General features: G+C 40.9%; 1 protein-coding gene across 3 annotated transcripts in view; it reads left to right on the top strand.

The window, feature by feature from the left end:
- The first annotated feature begins 242 nt into the window (after positions 1 to 242).
- Positions 243 to 22405, top strand: part of Fbxl2 (F-box and leucine rich repeat protein 2) — a 99816-nt gene continuing 77653 nt past the window's right edge. For all 3 annotated transcript variants that reach the window (XM_074074079.1, XM_074074080.1, XM_074074081.1), the window contains exon 1: positions 243 to 363. In XM_074074079.1, coding sequence (XP_073930180.1) covers positions 361 to 363 — 3 coding nt within the window. In that variant the 5' untranslated portion in view covers positions 243 to 360. The remainder of the gene's footprint in view (positions 364 to 22405) is intronic.

Here is a 22405-nt window from a genome sequence, read left to right on the forward strand (position 1 = left end):
AAACGTCTTCAATAATCACGTACTACTTGCGTAATGTTTTTCAAATGAAGAAAATCCATGAAGGTCTGTAGACCCAGGCAGGAGGCTGCTGGGTTACCTATCAGGTGAGTGGCATCAAGGTGATCAGGCTGCGGAATAGACCCAAGGCAGGAGGTAAGGAGGGCCCGCCCACGAGCGCGTGAGGGCGAGAGGTGGGCGGTCCTAGGACGCGCCTGAGAGTCACGTGCTCGCCGGCCTCCAATGGCCGACTCCGAGCCCACCTTGAGGACGGGGCGGGGCGCCGGGCTGGCGTCACCAGGACAACGGGCATCGCCGGCGCCGTGTGACCCGAGACTGTGGGAGCTTCCTGGCTTTTCGGCCATGGTGAGTCTGGGGCCCGCGCTGGCCGGGCCGTCTCGCCCTTCTCCGGTTAGGGCCGGTTCGGCGGGCTGGGCCGGGAAGATCGCCGGGGTCTGCGCGGCGGTTGGTGTCGGGGCGCTGCCCAGACCCCTTTCCCCCTCACTGGGCCGCCGCTAGCTGACGGGGTCCGCCGGGTCGAGTCGGGAAGGCACCACAGCGGGCGTGGTTATAACGGAGGAGCGTGTACGAGAATGTCACCTAGAGCCATGGGTACACTGCTGCGGTCTTCTTCCAGTCTCGTTTTTTGTGCGGTTATGTCAGTAACATGTATTCGTTTCAAATCCATCACTCTGTTAGGGTTTCTAGCATGTGGAAATTTAAATTCGTAGTTGGAGACAGCCCTCCCTTCTTTTGGAAAAGTGGGAGACATTGAGCTGGAGAGCTTTTTTGGGTGCAGCACCCTCTTTATAGGATGTAATTAATCCATAACTAGTGCATTGTAAACGTCTTAAGAAGTTATCCTTGTTTAGCAACTTGGGAAGCCGTGGGCATGCCCCCCGGCCTTCAGTTCGGGTTTTGAAACCTAACTTGGCTCGTATACACAAGGGTCCGGGAATTGCCCAAGGTGTGATTTCTCTGGAGGCCTCCAAGGGTGTCAAAGAAGAGATGGAACTGGACCTCCTTGGTGTAGAATTTTTGGAGGGTTAAGAGAAATACCTAACTTTAAGAAATAATTTTTTTAATCATAAGGAATTCAGTGGAGATTTGTTGTTATTGTTGTTGTTGGTTTTTTTGTTGTTGCCGGAACTGGGTTTTGGACTCAGGGCCTTGTATTTGTTGGACAGGCATTCTGTCACTTGAGCCATGCCCCTAGGCCTTTTTTTTTTTTCTTTTATTATTCATATGTGCATACAAGGCTTGGTTCATTTCTCCCCCCTGCCCCCACCCCCTCCCTTACCACCCACTCCGCCCCCTCCCTCTCCTCCCCCCTCGATACCCAGCAGAAACTATTTTGCCCTTATTTCTAATTTTGTTGTAGAGAGAGTATAAGCAATAACAGGAAGGGACAAGGGTTTTTGCTGGTTGAGATAAGGATAGCTATACAGGGTATTGACTCACATTGATTTCCTGTGCGTGGGTGTTACCTTCTAGGTTAATTCTTTTTGATCTAACCTTTTCTCTAGTTCCTGGTCCCCTTTTCCTATTGGCCTCAGTTGCTTTTAAGGTATCTGCTTTAGTTTCTCTGTGTTAAGGGCAACAAATGCTAGCTAATTATTTAGGTGTCTTACCTATCCTCACCCCTCCCTTGTGTGCTCTCGCTTTTATCATGTGCTCATAGTTTAATCCCATTGTTGTGTTTGCCCTTGATCTACTGTCCACATATGAGGGAGAACATACGATTTTTGGTCTTTTGGGCCAGGCTAACCTCACTCAGAATGATGTTCTCCAATTCCATCCATTTACCAGCAAATGATACCATTTCGTTCTTCTTCATGGCTGCATAAAATTCCATTGTGTATAGATACCACATTTTCTTAATCCATTCGTCAGTGGTGGGGCATCTTGGCTGTTTCCATAACTTGGCTATTGTGAATAGTGCCGCAATAAACATGGGTGTGCAGGTGCCTCTGGAGTAACCTGTGTCACAGTCTTTTGGGTATATCCCCAAGAGTGGTATTGCTGGATCAAATGGTAGATCGATGTCTAGCTTTTTAAGTATTCTCCAAATTTTTTTCCAGAGTGGTTGTACTAGTCTACATCCCCACCAACAGTGTAAGAGGGTTCCCTAGGCCTTTTTTGCTTTAGTTATTTTTCCGATAGGGTCTCACTCTTTAGGACCAACATACGCCTACCTGTACCTCGAGTAACTGGGGCTACAGGTGTGTCTCACCATGCCCACCTTGTTTGTTGAAATGGGTTCCATTAACTTTTGCCTGACCTCAAACTGAGATCCTCCTGGATCAGATATTTGGGTTAGGGGAAGTCCCCACCTGATAATGCAGAATACTCTCCAAGTGCAGTTGGCCTTCTGGAGAGAAACCTGACCTGGCTGCCGTTTTTTCTTTCCTTTTTTAAAAAAAAATTACTGGAGTTTGAACTCAAGGCTTGTACCTTGAGCCACTCCACCAGCCCTTTTTTGTGATGGGTTTTTTCGATAGAATCTCGATAACTATTTGTTCCGGTTGGCTTTGAACCAGGATCCTCCTTGTTAGCTAGCATTACAGGTGTGAAACACTGGCACTTGCTGTGTTTTTTCTTAATGACTAAGCAGAGGGATGGTGGTGAGAGAAAGTGGATGGTCTGTATCTCTCCTTAACTCTAGCAAGATAACTCCCAAGTGTGTGGCTGCTGATAGACTGAAGAGAACATTGTACACAAATAACAGTAAAACCATCTTTATTTTGTGTTTCTTTTTAATTGTGAGAATTCTTTATGTTGTTGCTGTTTTTTGAGACAGAGTTTTGCTGTGTAGCCCAGGCTGGCCTCTAATTCATGATTCTCCTGCCTCAGTCTTCAAGTTTTGGGATCACAGGCATGTGCCACCACATCCAGCCTGACTGCTACTATTGTGTTAATGTGTCTCAAACTGTCACAGCCCTGCAAGGAAGATACCATTTCTCCATTTTAGGGATGAGGAAACTGAGGCACAGAAGCTTAAAGTAACGTGGCCAGGTCTTGCAGCTGATAATTGGGCCAGGTTTCAAAAGCAGGCAGTTTGTTTCAGAATCTTCATATGTGGCCATTGGATGGTATTGCAATGTGTAGTGTATCATACATTCTCTAATGTATGCTTTACTTATTAAGAAATTAGTTTTTTTTCTTGTTGGGATTTTAAGGTTTGAGAAGTTATGAATGATTTATATTTTGTTGTTCCTAGCATTGAGTTAGATGATGTAGAACCAGAGGCATGCCCAGCCTTTTCTCCCTTTCTTTTGCATTCTTCTCTTTCACAAAGTTGAAATGAAAAGAAATTGGTGAAGACAGGTGATTAGATCAGTGCTCATACTCCTGGCTGTAACAGTACGGAAAGTTTCTCCTGTCACTTTAGTTCATGTTGAGGAATTGGCATCTCCTTTTTGTGAATAATAAAAACCAGTGTTTTACATAAAGCCATTTAGATGTGGAAGATGAAACAGTATCTTTTAGTAATTGATTTTTTTCCTAAGTTTTCTTTTTTTTTTTTTTGTGGTACTGGGGTTTGAATTCAGGGCTTTGTATTTGCAAGGAAGATGCTGTATCCCTTGAGCTATACCTCCAGTTCTAATTTTTCAAACTAGTTTTAAGATTTATTTTTATATTACTACTCACTATGTAGCATACCTAGGCTGGCCTTGAGATCCTGCTGCTGTTTTAGCTTCCTGAATGCTGGGATTGCAGACTTGTGCCACCATGCCCAGCTAGTTTTTTCTTCTGTAATTGTTATAAATAGACACCAAATAGTATTAATTTTAATTCAGGTGGAACAAAATATAGGTTGGAATATTCTTATCAAGTGTTTGTTATTTAGTATTTTAGCATATAAGATAAATTTATTTTTGAAATCATTTTATCATAGTTTCCATTTTAATTCATTTTATTTGAACTTTCCTATTATTTGGCACTGCCTTTTCTGTATTTGTCTGTACCCAGGATCTGTCAGAGGATTTCGAAAAATGAATTGGGAGAAAACCTGAAATTCACATATTTAATTGTAGGTTTTTCACATTAAAGCAGTTTTTTGTTTTTGTTTTTTTGGTTACAAATTTACAGACACGTTGGATCTCAGCTACCAGTGGTATAGTTAAGACAATTTATGTGCTGGATGTGGTAACATGCCTACTTGGGATGCTGAGGCCAGAGGATCTGCCACCCTGGGCAACTTAGCAAGACCCTATCTTTTTTTTTTTTTAAGCGGAGCTCTGATAAATTATTTTATTTATTTATTTATTTATTTATTATTCATATGTGCATACAATGCTTGGGTCATTTCTCCCCTCTTTCCTACCCCTCCCTTATTACCCACCTTGCCCCCTCCCTATCCTCCCCCACCCCCTCGATACCTGGCAGAAACTATTTTGTCCTTATCTTTAACTTTGTTGAAGAGTGAGTATAAGCAATAATAGGAAGGAACAAGGGTTTTTGCTACCTGAGATAAGGATAGCTATACAGGGAGTTGACTCACATTGATTTCCTGTGCGTGGGTGTTACCTTCTAGGTTAATTCTTTTTGATCTAACCTTTTCTCTAGTTCCTGGTCCCCTTTTCCTTTTGGCCTCAGTTGCTTTTAAGGTATCTGCTTTAGTTTCTCTGCATTGAGGGCAACATATGCTAACTAATTTTTTAGGTGTCTTACCTATCCTCACCCCTCCCTTGTGTGCTCTCGCTTTTATCTTGTGATCAAAGTTCAGTCTCCTTGTTGTGTTTGCCCTTGATCTACTGTCCACATATGAGGGAGAACATACGATTTTTGGTCTTTTGGGCCAGGCTAACCTCACTCAGAATGATGTTCTCCAATTCCATCCATTTACCAGCAAATGATACCATTTCGTTCTTCTTCATGGCTGAGTAAAATTCCATTGTGTATAGATACCACATTTTCTTGATCCATTCGTCAGTGGTGGGGCATCTTGGCTGTTTCCATAACTTGGCTATTGTGAATAGTGCCGCAATAAACATGGGTGTGCAGGTGCCTCTGGAGTAACCTGTGTCACAGTCTTTTGGGTATATCCCCAAGAGTGGTATTGCTGGATCAAATGGTAGATCGATGTCCAGCTTTTTAAGTAGCCTCCAAATTTCTTTCCAGAGTGGTTGTACTAGTCTACATCCCCACCAACAGTGTAAGAGGGTTCCTTCTTCCCCACCCCACATCCTCACCAACACCTGTTGTTGGTGGTGTTGCTAATGATGGCTATTCTAACATGGGTGAGGTGGAATCTTAGTGTGATTTTAATTTGCATTTCCTTTATTGCTAGAGATGGTGAGCATTTTTTCATGTGTTTTTTGGCCATTTGAATTTCTTCTTTTGAGAAAGTTCTGTTTAGTTCACGTGCCCATTTCTTTATTGGTTCATTAATTTTGGGAGAATTTAGTTTTTTAAGTTCCCCATATATTCTGGTTATCAGTCCTTTGTCTGATGTGTAGCTGGCAAATATTTTTTCCCACTCTGTGGGTGTTCTCTTCAGTTTAGAGACCATTTCTTCTGTTGAGCAGAAGCTTTTTAGTTTTATGAAGTCCCATTTATCTATGCTATCTCTTAGTTGCTGTGCTGCTGTGGTTCCCTTGAGAAAGTTCTTACCTATACCTACTAATTCCAGAGTATTTCCTACTCTTTCCTGTATCAACTTAAGAGTTTGGGGTCTGATATTAAGATCCTTGATCGATTTTGAGTTAATATTGGTATAGGGTGATATACATGGATCTAGTTTCAGTTTTTTGCAGACTGCTAACCAGTTTTCCCAGCGGTTTTTGTTGAAGAGGCTGCTATTTCTCCATCATATATTTTTAGCTCCTTTGTCAAAGACAAGTTGTTTATAGTTATGTGGCTTCATATCTGGGTCCTCTATTCTGTTCCACTGGTCTTCGTGTCTGTTTTTGTGCCAGTACCATGCTGTTTTTATTGTTATTGCTTTGTAATATAGTTTGAAGTCAGGTATCGTGATACCTCCTCCATTGTTCTTTTGACTGAGCATTGCCTTGGCTATCTGTGGCCTCTTGTGTTTCCATATAAATTTAACAGTAGATTTTTCAATCTCTTTAATGAATGTCATTGGAATTTTGATGGGAATTGCATTAAACATGTAGATTACTTTTGGGAGTATCGACATTTTTACTATGTTGATTCTACCAATCCATGAGCATGGGAGAGCTCTCCACTTTCTATAGTCTTCCTCAATCTCTTTCTTCAGAAGTGTATAGTTTTCCTTGTAGAAGTCTTTCACATCTTTTGTTAGGTTTGCACCTAGGTATTTGATTTTTTTTGAGGCTATTGTAAATGGAATTGTTTTCATACATTCTTCTTCCATTCGCTCATTGTTAGTGTATAGAAATGCTAATGATTTTTCTATGTTGATTTTATATCCTGCTACCTTGCTATAGCTATTGATGATGTCTAGAAGCTTCTGAGTAGAGTTTTTTGGGTCTTTAAGGTATAGGATCATGTCGTCTGCAAATAGGGATATTTTGACAGTTTCTTTACCTATTTGTATTCCTTCTATTCCTTCTTGCCTTGTTGCCCTGGCTAGGAATTCCAGTACTATGTTGAATAGGAATGGAGATAGTGGGCATCTTTGTCTAGTTCCTGATTTTAGAGGGAATGGTTTCAGTTTTTCTCTGTTAAGTATAATGCTGGCTGTAGGTTTGTCATATATAGCTTTTATAATGTTGAGGTACTTTCCTTCTATTCCTAGTTTTCTTAGAGCTTTTATCATGAAATGGTGTTGGTTCTTATCAAAGGCTTTTTCTGCATATATTGAGATGATCAAGTGGTTTTTGTCTTTGCTTCTGTTAATGTGGTTTATTACATTTATTGATTTTCATATGTTGAACCACCCTGCATTCCTGGGATGAAGCCTACTTGGTCATGGTGAATAATCTTTTTGATGTGTTGTTGAATTTGGTTTGCCATTATTTTGTTAAGGATTTTTGCGTCAATGTTCATTAAGGAGATTGGCCTATAGTTCTCCTTTTTGGAGGTGTCTTTGCCTGGTTTTGGGATAAGAGTAATACTGGTTGTTTGAAGGTTTGATTGTGTGTTCTTTGGTTTTATGAATAACACGCAGTGTAGTATTTGCAATGTTTATTATTAATCAAATGCTTATTTGTAGTTCTTGCTGTCCCCTAAGCTGTTCTGTGAATAATAAAAATAAAAAATAAATGAAAAAATATATTAAAAATCTCCAAGTTCAAATGCAATAAAATTTCAGTCTTAATAATTTTGGTGTTCGTCCCTCAGCCTCCAATCCTGGAGATGGTGCCTCAGATGTTGTTCTGTAGTTGTCTCATGAAAGGGGAAAAATAAAATAAAACAAAACCTCACAAAACAAAAAAAACTCCACAAAGTGTTCCAAGTTCAAATGCAGTACAGTTTCAGTAAGTTTTTCAGCATGCAGGTGTAGTTCAGTTGTCGCATCAAAGGTATGGAGAAAAAAAAAAGTGTCTGGAGACAGTTCTGTGAATGGCTGTCTGTGGCTGTGGCTTGCCTGCCTGCTGCTGTCAGCCTGCTGTTGCTGGTGACTTTATTTATGCCGATCTCTGGGGTGAGCTTAACATTTACCTGGCCCAGCAGGCTTTGCTTACTCAGAGTTCTCCTGTGTGTGAGCTGCTGCTACAAGCTTTCCCCTTTCCAAGCACACTGGGGGAGGTGACACTGCACCTGCTTTTTTAGGCCTGCTTGTTTATTTACAGTTCATGTGGGAAGTGGGTCTTCCCCCCTCTCCTGTGGAGTTTTCCTCCCACCACCGCTCCTGGTTGCTGGGCATGTGCTGCCACTCCTTCCTTCTCTGGCCTGGCCCGGCTTGTTTATTTACAGATCTGTGAGGGATTCCTCTCCCCACCTCTTCGGAGGTCAGGGTGCCCCACCCTCTTTGCTATGTGTCTTTATTGTTGTTATTGCTTATTACTCAGTTTCTCTTTTTTTCCCTGGTAGGGGGTCTGTCTGTCTAGGGGGCTATGCTGATGTGGCCCAGGGTTGTCTGTGGGAGTACCGCGGTACTGGTTAGCTCAACTTGTGGTCTGCGTCTTCCCAAGGCGTCTGGTGGCGGCCCGGGGGCCCTCCTCGTTTCTCCGTTCAGCGTGAAGTAGAGATGCTCTGTGCAGGCTGGAGGTGTGGAGGAGTCAAAGTTTTGCCTCTTCTCGGTGATTTTTCCTGTAAGGTGTATCTCCAGCATCTCTCCAAGATTTCACTTTAGGAGACACGCTTTCTGCTTCCTCCCTCTAGCTGCCATCTTGGAATCCCCCTGGTAAATTATTTTAACTGAGTAAAAGTAGAGTCCTCTAGTGGGGGACAGTGCAGCCATAGGTTAGTCAGGTGCCTGCTGAAGAACAGCTTCCGTATGTTACTGCTAGTACCCACAGTGCAGCCTCCCATATCTTTGGCTGTTTTCATCACTTCAGACTTCACTCAAACTGAGGTAGAGCTGGCAGAATTGGTCAAGTGATAGAGTGCCTGCCTGGCAAGCATGAAGCCCTGAGTTCAAGCCCCAATGCCACCAAAAAGCTCCCTACCTGAGACAGAAAAGCCTTACTTGCTGGACTCATAATTAGAGCAAGGCTGAAATGTTTCCTAAGAACCAGATCAAGAAACTACCTAGACCCACATATTTTTATAAATGAGTATAACAGATGCACTGTTTTGCATCACTTTTAATGGGAATAAAAGGGGTAAAAATAGCACATTAGTATTGGTTTACATACTTGCCATGATGGCAAAAGTGATTGTAACATGCATAAATAGTACACTCAACATTCCACACTCCTTTGGTATTTAGAGCAATGCTCATACAACAAAACAAAAAACTACCTATTCCCATTAAAGAGAACACCAAAAACTCATTTTGAGAAAGAAGATGAAAGTATCATTCTCTAACTCCTGGATGGCAGGAAGCAGAGTTTTTCAGAATCAAAAACAGAGAGAGTCCCAATATTAAGAGCTCAATGACCTACCCCTCAGGGTTATGGTTGGTTCTGTTGACAAGACCCTATCTTAAAATAAGGGGTTCTGGGGATGTAGCTCAGTGGTAGAGTGCTTGCCTAGCATATGTGAAGCCCTGGGTTCAATCCCCAGTAACACACACACACACACACACACGCGCACACACACACACACACACACACACACACACACAGTGAAGAGAATTTATATGATAAGAGCTGTATTAATAGATTATGAAAGGCAGAAGTTATTATTTCCTACTCTTGACAGTATTGGTCTCCCTTTTGTCTGCTTTGTTGTGGAGATAGAAACTAATGAGTTATTGTAACAGTAGCTTTGTTTCTTAGACCCCTCAGATCTGAGCTGATTCAGTTATGTCCTGTGATTCTTCCAACATTCCTATACCTATTTAGTAGACCTCGATGGAGTAGGCATTTTGCACCTAGTCACATGTTTGTTGAGTGGCAGAACCAGGATTTAAACTTGGTCTTTTTCCAAAGTCTGAGATCTTAATCATTATACCACGGCCTTCCAAACTGATGTGTGTGTCCAGTGCCTGGCACAGATGTACCATATCAAGATTAAGAATGTCAATGTTTTATCAGCTGAGTCAGTACGGGGTTTGGGAGGTATGTGTTTTTGCTCTCCTTCTCTTTAATTAATTAATTTATTTATGGTGGTATTGGGGTTTGAACTCAGGGCCTCGCACTTGCTAGGCAGGTGGTGCTCTACCACTTGAGTCATGCCTCCAGCCCCTCCTCCCTTTTTAAATGACAAACTCTCTGTTAATGTTGTCTAATGACATCCTGCAAGATTTACTTGACTTTTTTTTTCTTACAGTGCTCAGATATGGACAGCCTTGGGTGGGACTACACTTTTCCTGGTGCCTCCCCACTTCATTTTGAATCTCATCTCCATCCTATGTAGTCTGTATCACCCACTGCCTCTGGCTGCACTAGGGTGGGTCTGGGAGGTGAGGTGGATTGGGGAAGTCCTTAGGAAAGTTTTTATGTGGAGTCAGAATCAAGCGTCAAACCCACATTTCCCAGTTCTCAGGTCTGCCTCTACCATCATGTCTTTCTAGTGATTTTTCTGTTCTTTAGTTTTCTATCCAGCAAATATTTATCCTGTGCTGCTTGCTATGTGTCAGTGTTCTAGGCAGTGAGTATCCAACAGTGGGTGAAACAGTGCTGCTCTCTTACATTTTAATAGTAGGAAGGAAGATAGTAAAGAGATAAGGTAGTGAAAAGTGCTTTGGGGAAAAAGAAATCTGAGTAGAACAGAAAAGGAATTCTAGCACAGAGTGGGAGAGTAGATGAGGGGAGCAGAATCTACTTCTTAAATTTTTGTTTTAAATTAAAATTTTTTTGTTGGTAGTGGGATTTGAACCCAAGACTTCATGCCTGCTAGGCAGGCACTCTACCACTTGAGCCACTCCACCAGCATTTTAAAATTTTTTCATTTTTGCAAATCTGCTTTTAATGTAGTGTGGAAAGAAGACCTCTCTGAGGGGGTAGTTGAGCAAAGGATACACCATGGGAAGGCTTAGAGAATGATAGTGTCAGGAGAGGGTTCAGTTCTCAGGTCCTGAGGCAGAGCATGCCTGGCAGCTAAAGAGAAATCAGTTAAACTTTTGTTGACAGCATGTGGGGCTGAAAGACAATTCAAAATACCAAAGAGCCCCAGCCACAGAGCAAGGCTGTACCTACCTGCCAACTCTTTCTCATGGGCCTTCAGGAGTATATGGGAGACAGGTGCTTGGTGACTCATGCCTGTAATTTTAGCTACTCAGGAAGCAGAGATTAGCTACAGGCAAATAGTTTGCGAGACCCTACTAGGAAAAAACCCATCTCTCTTACACACACACACACACACACACACACACACACAAGGGCTGGTAGAGTGGCTCAAGCAGTAAGAGCACCTGCCAGCAAGTATGAGGCCCTAAGTTCAAATCCCAGTGTTGCAAAAAAAAAAAAAAAAAAAAAAAAAAGAAAGAGTAAATGGGAGCCAGAGGCTGGAGGCATGGCGCATGTGGGGCCAAAGGAGTGGCTCAGGTGGTGGAGTATCTGCCTAGCAAGTGTGAGACCCTAAGTTCAAGCCCTAGCACTGTGAGAAAAAAGTACATGGGAACTGGATATGGTAGTACACACCTGTAATTCCAGCACTTGGGAGGCTGAGGTAAGAGGATCATGAGGACCAGGCCAGCTCCAGCTATATAGCAAGCTCCAGGCCAGGCTGAGTTATAAGATGAGACCCTGCCTTTAAAAAAAAGAAAGAAAGAAAAGGTGTATCTGAGTAGGAGTTTGGAGGCAGAGGGTAGGGAAAGAGGTGAGTGGTACCTGCTGAAGGTTGGGGCAGTACTGGAACTTTAACAAGACTCTCTCTGAAGCACTAGAGGCATTTACCATGTGTGAGGCTGGGGCTGTCACAGGCTGAGAACATGCCAGGAGTACTGAGGAACTTTCCTTTATAGCTGTCTTTACTGTGGACAAGGCCATGGTCTTTCAGAAAGTAGAGTCTTGGTGGCACACAGAGATTGCTCCAAGACACAGAAAGCAAGGTGCTACTGGAGAGCAGAGACAACTCCCCAGGTCGTAGCAAGAATAAGGAGAAAAGGACATGGATGCCTCACAGTTACAAAAGCTAGATTGCAAAGCTCTCAGATTCCACTTCTCCTGAAAGTGAAGTTCTGATTCCATCCCAAAATAATTTAAGCCAGTCATGAACTGAGCCTACCTAACACAGCAATAGCTTTCAAACTCTGCTCAACTGTAAATAAAAAGAATTTAGCCTCCACCCTAAACCCCCAGCAACCACTGAAGGTTGAAATGAGCTGCCCTTTTGTGAAGGTAAAGTGAAGAAGTTGCAATTCTTTATGGAGGCAAATTATTCTTCTACACACTATATTCAGCATGATACAGTGTTACAGGAGATTTCTGTAGGACGTAAAGCCTCCACTCAACCTTGCTGGCTTAGGTGTTTAGCCAGAGGGAGGGTTGGCATTCTGGTTTTTGTCTTCCAAAGCTGAAGAGTGAACTTTGCAAGCAGCAAAGGGAGGAGATTCCAAGATGGCGGCTAGAGGGAAGAAGCAGAAAGCTTGCCTCCTAAAGTAAAATCTTGGAGAGACACTGGAGATACACCTTACAGGAAAAACCACTGAGAAGAGGCAAAACTTTGACTCAGCCACATGCCCAGCCCGCACATAGCATTCCCACTCTGTGTTAAATGGAGAAACCAGGAGGGCTCTCACACCGCCAGATGCCAGATCCCAGACTGCTTGTGAAGATGCAGACCACAAGGTGAGCTAAGCAGCATGCAGTACTCCCACAGACAACCCTGGGCCAGATCAGCATAGCCTCCTGGACAGAACCCACCCAGGGAAAAAAGAAAAAAAAACCTGAATAATAAGCAATAACAACAAAAAAGACATGTAGCAAAGAGGGCGGGATGCCCTGAGTGCCAAAGAGGGGGGGAGGTGCATTCGCTCACGGAACTGTAAATAAACAAGCCAGCCGGAGAAGGCAGGAGCAGCAGCACATGCCCAGCAACTAGGAGCGGGAAAGCTTGTAAAAGTGGCGGAGGGAGGAAAACTCCACGGGAGAGCGGGGAAGACCCACTTCCCATGTGAACTGTAAATAAACATGCCGGCCTGAGAAAGTGGATGCAGTGTCACTTCCCCCAGTGTGCTTGGAAAGGGGAAAGCTTGTAGCAGTGGCAGTCGGGCCCAGGAGACCTTTAAGTAAACAAAGCCTGCGGGGCCAGGTGAGTGCTAAGCTCACCCCTGAGATCTGCATAAATAAAGCTTCCAGCAACAGCTGCTGACAGCAACGGGCAGGCAAGCCACAGCCTCAGATAGCCATTCACAGAACTGTCTCCAGACTCTTTTTTTTTTTCTCCCTACCTTTGATGAGACAACAACTGAACTACACCTGCATGCTGAAAAACTTACTGAAACTGTATTGCATTTGAACTTGGGACACTTTGTGGTGTGCTGTTTTGTTTTGCTTTTTTCCCCTTTGGTGAGATGATGACAGAACTACTTCTGAGACACCATCTCGAGGATTGGAGGCTGAGGGACTGACACCAAAATTATTAAGATTGAGATGTTATCGCATTTGAACTTGGAGATTTTTAAAAATTTTTTTATTAGTATTTGTATTTATTTATTTATTTTTTCTCAATCCTCTCAATGTCTCTCTAATGCCTGTTCAACTTACTGTTGATTAGTACACTATCTTTCCCTGTTTATATCTTTGAAACTTTTTTGTTTGTTTTGGTTTTTTTTTGTTTAGTTGTTTTTCCCTCTTTCTTTAACTTCTTTGCTTTCCCTCTCCTCTCACCCTTCCATTCTAAATATCACCATTGGTATTATTACAAGCTAGAAAATACTTAATTGCACACAGTACAAGGACAATAATAACACCAAGGGCAATGACGGGAAGACAGAAAAAATAGGGAAACTAGTTTCCCCACAGCAAAAAATTAGTACAGGAACCAGAGGGAAATGGAAAAAACAGATGCTCAGATCTAGACTCCAACAAAATGAAGATAAACTATGCCAAAGAACCCAATGAAGCCCACAAGAATAATCTAAAAGAAGAAATACTACAGGTAATCAATGAGAATTTTATAGAGATAATACTGGATATGGTCAATCAAAATGTACAGGAGACACTCAAGAAATTCCAAAACAACAAAAATAGAGAATTTGAAAAAGCACAAGAAGGAGGGATTCCAAGATGGCAGCTAGAGGTAGGAGGCAGAAAGCGACCCTCCTATAGTGAAATCTTGGAGAGACGCTGGAGACACACTTTGCAGGCATAATCACTGAGAAAAGGCATAACTTTGACCCCTCCACATCTCCAGCCGGTGCAGAGAATCTCCACTTCACGTTAAACGGAGAAACGAGGAGGGCCCCCAGGGCCGCCAGTGGCCGGCGCCCATACAGCTTGGGAAGACGCGGACCAGGTGAGCTTCGCGGTACCGCGGTACCCCCACAGACAAGCCTGGGCCAGAGCAGCATAGCCCCCTGGACAGAGTGACCTCCACCCGGAAAAAAAGAGAAACTGAGTAATAAGCAATAAGAACAGTTAAGACACGCTGGAAAGAGGGTGAGGCGCCCTGAGCGCTGAAGATTGGGGGAAGGGAATCCTTCCCGAACTGTAAATAAAAAAGCCGGGCAGGCTGGAGAGCCTCTGGCGGGAGCGGGGTGCGCGCCCAGCAACCAGGAGCGGGGAAGCTTGTGAGAGTGGCGGAGGGAGGAAAACTCCACAGGAGAGGAGGGAAGACCCACTTCCCACGTGAACTGTCATTAAACACGCAGGCCTGACAACGCGGGGGCAGTGTCACTTTTCCCAGTGCTTGGAAAGGGGAAAGCCTGTAGCAGAGGCTCCCGCACAGGAGAACTCTGAGCAAACAAAGCCTATGGGACCAGGTGAGTGCTTGCTCACCCCAGAGATCTGCATAAATAACGCCGCCAGCTACAGGCTGAGAGCAGCAGGCAGGCAAGCCACAGTTGCAGATACCACTCTCAGAACTGTCTCCAGACGCTTTTTTTTCTTTTTCTCCCTACCTTTGATGAGAGAACAACCGAATTACACCTGCAAGCCGAAAAACTTACTGAAACTGTATTGCATTTGAACTGGGGACACTTGGTGGGGCTTTTTTTTTTTTTTCTTGTGTGTGTGTGTGTGTGTGTGTCTGTGAGTGTAGTTTTGTTCTACTTTATGCATCCCCTTTGATGAGACAACTACAGAACAACATCTGAGGCACCAACTCCAGGACTGGAGATTGAGATGGACACCCAAATTACTAAGACTGAAATTGCATTGCATATAAACTTGGAAATTTTTTGTTTTTTTTTTTTAATTTTCTATTTTCCATTTTATTTTAATTCATTTTTATATATAGATATTTCTTTCATTTACTTATTTTTTATTTTTTTATCGTTGATTTTCAATCCTCTCTCTGTCTCTCTAATGTCTGTTCAGCTAACTGTCGATTAGTACACTAACACTCCCTGTTTATACCTTTGAAACTCTCTTGTCTGATACCTTGTTCTGCTTTCTCCCTCTTGTCTGTATATTTGTTTTCCCCTTTTCTTTAACTTCTTGCTTTCCATCTCAGCTCACCCTTCCATTCTAAATATTACCATTGTTATTATTACAAGCTAGAAAATACTTAATTACACACAGTACAGGGACAGTAACAACACCCAGGACAATGACGGGAAGACAGAAGAAGCAGGGAAACCAGTTTTCCCACAGCAAAAAATTAGTACAGGAACCAGAGGGGAATGAAGAGAACAGAAACTCAGATCCAGACTCCAACAAAATGAAGATAAACTATGCCAAAGGACCCAATGAAGCCCACAAGAATAATTTAAAAGAAGACATACTACAAGTACTCAATGAGAATTTTATAGAGATGATAATGGATAGGGTCAACCAAAATGTACAGGAGACACTCAAGAAATTCCAAGACAACAAAAATAGAGAATTTGAAAAAGCAAAAGAAGAAATAAAGGAAACCATAGAAGCACTGTATAAACACCAAAGTGAAAGAGAGAACACAATGAATAAACGGATAAATGAACTCAGGACAAAAATAGACAACATTAAAGAAGAAACCTGCCAGGATATGGAAAATCTCAGAAAAAAGAATGAAACAGAACTGCAAAACAAAACAGAAGGCCAATCCAGCAGAATAGAACAAACAGAAGACAGAATTTCAGAACTTGAAGATGAAATGGTAATTAAAGGAAAAACTGAAGAGCTATTAATTAAACAACTCAAGACCTGTGAAAAGAAAATGCAAGAACTCACCGACTCCATCAAAAGACCAAACTTGAGAATCATGGGCATCGAAGAAGGAGAAGAGCTGCAAGCGAAGGGAATGTGTAATATATTCAACAAAATAATAACGGAAAATTTCCCAAATCTAGAGAAAGATATTACCATACAGATGCAAGAGGCCTCCAGGACACCAAACAGACCAGATCAAAATAGAACTACTCCACCACATATCATCATTAAAATAACAAGTACAGAAACTAAGGAAAGAATATTGAAAGCTGTAAGAGAGAAAAAACAAGTAACATACAAAGGTAAACCCATCAAAATCACAGCAGACTTCTCAACAGAAACATTAAAAGCAAGAAGAGCGTGGGGTGAGATCTTCCGGGCACTGAATGAAAATAACTTCAACCCCAGGATACTCTACCCAGCAAAGCTATCATTCAAAATAGATGGAGCAATAAAAGTCTTCCATGATAAGCAGAAACTAAAACAATATGTGACCACAAAGCCACCACTACAAAAGATTCTGTGAGGGATCCTGCACACAGAAAGTGACACCCAACTTAACCATGAAAAGGCAGGCAGCACCAAACCACAGGATAAGAAAAAGCAAGAAAGTAGAGAGTAACATCAAGTTAGGTACACACAATCAAACCTTCAAACAACTAAGACAACTAAATGGCAGGAATCACCACATACCTATCTGTACTAACGCTTAATGTTAATGGACTTAATTCACCCATCAAAAGACACTGTTTGACAAAACGGATTAAAAAAGAAGATCCAACAATTTGTTGCTTACAGGAGACTCATTTCACCGACAGAAATAAGCATATGCTTGGGATGAAACACTGGAAGAAGATTTACCAAGCCAATGGCCCCCGAAAACAAGCAGGAGTAGCAATACTTATCTCTGACAAAGTAGACTTCAAACCTACATTGATCAAATGAGATAAAGAAGGACATTCCATACTGATAAAAGGGGAAATAGACCAAAAGGAAATAACAATCATCAATCTGTACGCACCCAATGTCAACGCACCCAATTTCATCAAACATACCTGAAAGACCTAAAAGCATATATAAACGCCAACACAGTGGTTGTGGGAGACTTTAACACACCATTCTCATCGATAGATAGGTCATCCAAACAAAAACTCAATAAAGAAATCCAAGATCTAAAATATGCAATAGATCAAGTGGACCTAGTAGGTGTCTACAGAACATTTCATCCAACCTCTACACAATATACATTCTTCTCAGCAGCCCATGGAACCTTCTCCAAAATAGATCATATCCTAGGGCACAAAGCAAGCCTCAGCAAATATAAGAAAATAGAAATAATACCGTGCATACTATCTGACCACAATGCAGTAAAAGTAGAACTCAACAACAAAAGTAAAGACAAAAAACATGCAAACAGCTGGAAACTAAACAACTCATTACTTAATGAAGAATGGATCATCGATGCAATAAAAGAGGAAATTAAAAAGTTCCTGGAAGTCAATGAAAATGAAAACACAACCTACCGGAACCTATGGGACACAGCTAAGGCAGTCTTGAGAGGAAAGTTTATAGCCATGAGTGCATATATTAAAAAGATTGAAAGATCCCAAATCAATGACCTAATGATACATCTCAAACTCCTAGAAAAACAAGAACAAGCAAATCCTAAAACAAATAGAGAAATAATAAAAATTAGAGCAGAAATCAACGAAATAGAAACCAAAAAAACCATACAAAGAATTAATGAAACAAAAAGTTGGTTCTTTGAAAAAATAAACAAGATCGATAGACCCCTGGCAAACCTGACTAAAATGAGGAGAGAAAAAAACCAAATTAGTAGAATCAGGAATGCAAAGGGAGATAACAACAAACACCATGGAAGTCCAGGAAATCATCAGAGACTACTTCGAGTACATAGATTCAAATAAATTTGAAAATCTTAAAGAAATGGACAGATTTTTAGACACATATGATCATCCAAAACTGAACCAAGAGGAAATTAATCACCTGAATAGGTGTATAACACAAAATGAAATTGAAGGAACAATCAAGAGTCTCCCCAAAAAGAAAAGTCCAGGACCTGATGGATTCACTGCTGAATTCTATCAGACCTTTAAAGAAGAACTGATACCAACCCTCCTTAAACTGTTCCACGAAATAGAAAGGGAAGGAAAACTGACAAACACATTTTATGAAGCCACTATTACACTTATCCCAAAACCAGGCAAAGACACCTCCAAAAAGGAGAACTATAGGCCAATCTCCTTAATGAACACTGACACAAAAATCCTCAACAAAATAATGGCAAACTGAATTCAACAACACCTTAAAAAGATTATTCACCACGACCAAGTAGGCTGCATCCCAGGAATGCAGGGTGGTTCAACATATGAAAATCAATAAACGTAATAAACCACATTAACAGAAGCAAAGACAAAAACCACTTGATCATCTCAATAGATGCAGAAAAAGCCTTTGATAAGATCCAACACTATTTCATGATAAAAGTTCAAAGAAAACTAGGAATAGAAGGAAAGTACCTCAACATTATAAAAGCTATATATGACAAACGTACAGCCAGCATTATAATTAATGGAGAAAAACTGAAACCATTCCATCTAAAATCAGGAACCAGACAAGGATGCCCACTATCTCCACTCCTATTCACATAGTACTGGAATTCCTAGCCAGACCAATTAGGCAAGAAGAAGGAATAAAAAATACAAATAGGTAAAGAAACTGTCAAAACATTCCTATTTGCAGATGACGTGATCCTATACCTTAAAGACCCAAAAAACTCTACTCAGAAGCTTCTAGACATCATCAATAGCTATAGCAAGGTAGCAGGATATAAAATCAACATAGAAAAATCATTAGCATTTCTATACACTAACAATGAGCAAATGGAAAAAGAATGTATGAAAACAATTCCATTTACAATAGCCTCAAAAAAAATCAAATACCTAGGTGCAAACCTAACAAAAGATGTGAAAAACTTCTACAAGGAAAACTATACACTTCTGAAGAAAGAGATTGAGGAAGACTATAGAAAGTGGAGAGCTCTCCCATGCTCATGGATTGGTAGAATCAACATAGTAAAAATGTCGATACTCCCAAAAGTAATCTACATGTTTAATGCAATTCCCATCAAAATTCCAATGACATTCATTAAAGAGATTGAAAAATCTACTGTTAAATTTATATGGAAACACAAGAGGCCATGGATAGCCAAGGCAATGCTCAGTCAAAAGAACAATGGAGGAGGTATCACGATACCTGACTTCAAACTATATTACAAAGCAATAACAATAAAAACAGCATGGTACTGGCACAAAAACAGACACAAAGACCAGTGGAATAGAATAGAGGACCCAGATATGAAGCCACATAACTATAAACAACTTGTCTTTGACAAAGGAGCTAAAAATATATGATGGAGAAATAGCAGCCTCTTCAACAAAAACTGCTGGGAAAACTGGTTAGCAGTCTGCAAAAAACTGAAACTAGATCCATGTATATCACCCTATACCAATATTAAGTCAAAGTGGATCAAGGACCTTAATATCAGACCCCAAACTCTTAAGTTGATACAGGAAAGAGTAGGAAATACTCTGGAATTAGTAGGTATAGGTAAGAACTTTGTCAACGAAACCCCAGCAGCACAGCAACTAAGAGGTAGCTTAGATAAATGGGACCTCATAAAGCTAAAAAGCTTCTATCATCAAAAGAAATGGTTTGTAAGCTGAAGAGAACACCCACAGAGTGGGAGAAAATATTTGCCAGCTACACATCAGACAAAGGACTGATAGCTAGAATATATAGGGAACTCAAAAAACTAAATTCCTCATATGTGGACATTAGATCAAGGGCAAACACAACAAGGGCATTGGACTTTGAGCACATGATAAAAGTGAGAGCACACAAGGGAGGGGTGAGGATAGGGAAGACACCTAAATAATTAGCTAGCATTTGTTGCCGTTAATGCAGAGAAACTAAAGCAAATACCTTAAAAGCAACTGAGGTCAATAGGAAAAGGGGACCAGGAACTAGAGAAAAGGTTAGATCAAAAAGAATTAACCTAGAAGGTAACACACTCGCACAGGAAATTAATGTGAGTCAACTCCCTGTATAGCTATCCTAATCTCAACCAGCAAAAACCCTTGTTCTTTCCTATTATTGCTCATACTCTCTGTTCAACAAAATTAGAGGTAAGGGCAAAATAGTTTCTGCCAGGTATGGAGGGGGTGAGGGGGAGAGGGAGGGCGCGCGGTGGGTGGTAAGGGAGGGGGTGGGGGCAAGGGGGAGAAATGACTCAAGCTTTGTATGAATAATAAAACAATAAAAATTAATTAAAAAATAAATGTAAGAAAAGAAGGAATGTTTTGTACCAGATGGTTAAATAGAAGGGGTCTTTTAAAAAATTACTCTTCGGGGCTGGCAAAGTGGTTCAAGGGTATAGGCCTGCCAAGTAAGCGTGGGGCCCAGAGTTCAAACCCCAGTACACCAGAAATAAAATAATAAAATAAAAGTTACTCTTTTGAGGCAGGCTCTTGCTATGTAACTGAGGCTGGCCTCAAATTTGGAATCCTGCCTCAGCCTCCCAAGTGCTGGAATTACAGATACATGAACCATGCCTGGCAAAAAATTATCTTTATGTTTTTTTAAAAATTATTGATTGCTTAAAACACAAATAATAATGTGTGTTATATGGTATGAGAGGTAAGAATATAACAATAAGTGTGTTACAGTCAGGAAGAAATTAAGTTAGATTGCGATGTCTTAAAATGCACTGTGTAATCACTAGAGCAAATGTGAAAGACATACAAAGAGATACAGCTATTTGCCAAGAAAGGAAATAGAATAAGTATTGCTTTACCAAAAAGAAATCAGGAGAGCAGGACTGAGTAACAAATAGCAGATGGGGCAAATAGAAAAGTAAATATAAAGGTGGTAGACTTAAAGCTAATCATATCAATAGTTACATTAAATATAAATAGGCCATACATTTCATTTAAATGAAGAATGGTCAGACTGGATAAAATAGCATGGTCTAAGTATGTGTTGTCTTTAAGAAACAGTATACAATGCTGGGCACCAGTGGTATATCCTAGCTACTTAGGAGGCAGAGAGCAGGAGGATCACTGTTCAGAGCTGGCCCAGGGAAATCATGAGACAACATCTTGAAAAAAAGGGCTGGTGTTGTAGCTTGAGGTATAGGCCCTGAATTCAAGCTCCATACCACAAAAATAAAGAAAAAAAGAAAGAAGCAGTATACATATGAAGATACAGAATGAAAATCAGAGTTTGGGGCTGGGGGATGTGGCTCAGTGGCAGAGCACTTGCCTAGTATGCAAGAGACTCTGGAGTCAATTCTTTTTTTTTTTTTTTTTTGGTGGGATTGGGGTTTGAACTTAGGGCTTTATATAAAAAAAAGTATATAAAGTAGGTGCTTTACTGCTTGAACCACACCTCCAGACCATTTTGCTGTGGTTATTTTGGAGATGAGATTTCTCACACTGTTTGCCTGGGGTGGCCTCAGATGGAGATCCTCCTGATCTCAGCCTTTTAGGTAGCTAGGATTATATGCTAGAGCCACTTGTGCCCAGCTGGATTTAATTCTAATGCCACAAAAAATAGAGGGAAAGGTGTACCATGCACAATAAGAAAGTTAATGTTGCTATATTAATATTAGTCAAAGTAAACTTTAAGACAAGGATCATTTCTAGAAAAGACAGTTCAGGACTGGTGGAGTGGCTCAAGTGGTAAAGAGCACTTACCTAGCAAGTGTGAGGCACTGAGTTCAAACCCCAGTGGCTGCAAAAGAAAACAAAAAAGACAGTTCATAATAATAATAGGGCCAGTTGATTAAAGATACAGTCTTAAATATGTATTGTACCTCATAACAAAGCTTCAAAATTCATGAAGCAAAACTGAAAGCCAAAGAGATAACACAATTGTAGTTGGATATAGTAACAACTTTCCCATTAATTAATAGAACCTGTTGATAGAAGTAAAAAACCCAGTAAGGATATAAAAGATGTCAGTAGTACTAACCGAACTTCCTTTTTGTAGACCAATTCACTTAAGTACTGAATCTAAAAACAGAAAAACGACAAAAGTAACTCCTTGCCTGTAATCACTGTATATGTAAAGGATTAAATTCACAGGTTAAAAGGTAGGGACTGGCAGATTCCATGCTCTCAATAAGAGATTCTTGTAGATCTAAAGACAAATTGAAAGTGAGATGGAATAACTATACTAATATCATAAGATACACTTTAAATTAAAAATTGCTACATGAGACAAAAATCTTTTATGTTGATAAAGGTGAGTTCCTCAAGGAACTGTATAACAGTTGTAAACATACATGCACCAAACAATAGGCTCACAAGTACATGCAACAAAATGACAGAACCAAAGGGAAAAACTGTTCTATGATAATTGCAGACTTCATACCATAATCCAAGTTGCCACTTGTTGAGCATTTTTTCCATATGAACTCATTTAGTTCACAGCAACCCTTCTGGCAGGCTCTTTCACTCTTTCCATTTTGCAGAAGAGGAAACTATGTCATAGAAAAGTTAAATGATATGCCCAAGGTAATAGATGTTAGTGCAGAACCTAGGTCATTG

Source organism: Castor canadensis, chromosome 5 (assembly GCF_047511655.1).
Source record: "Castor canadensis chromosome 5, mCasCan1.hap1v2, whole genome shotgun sequence".
Classification (NCBI taxonomy): Eukaryota; Metazoa; Chordata; class Mammalia; order Rodentia; family Castoridae; genus Castor; species Castor canadensis.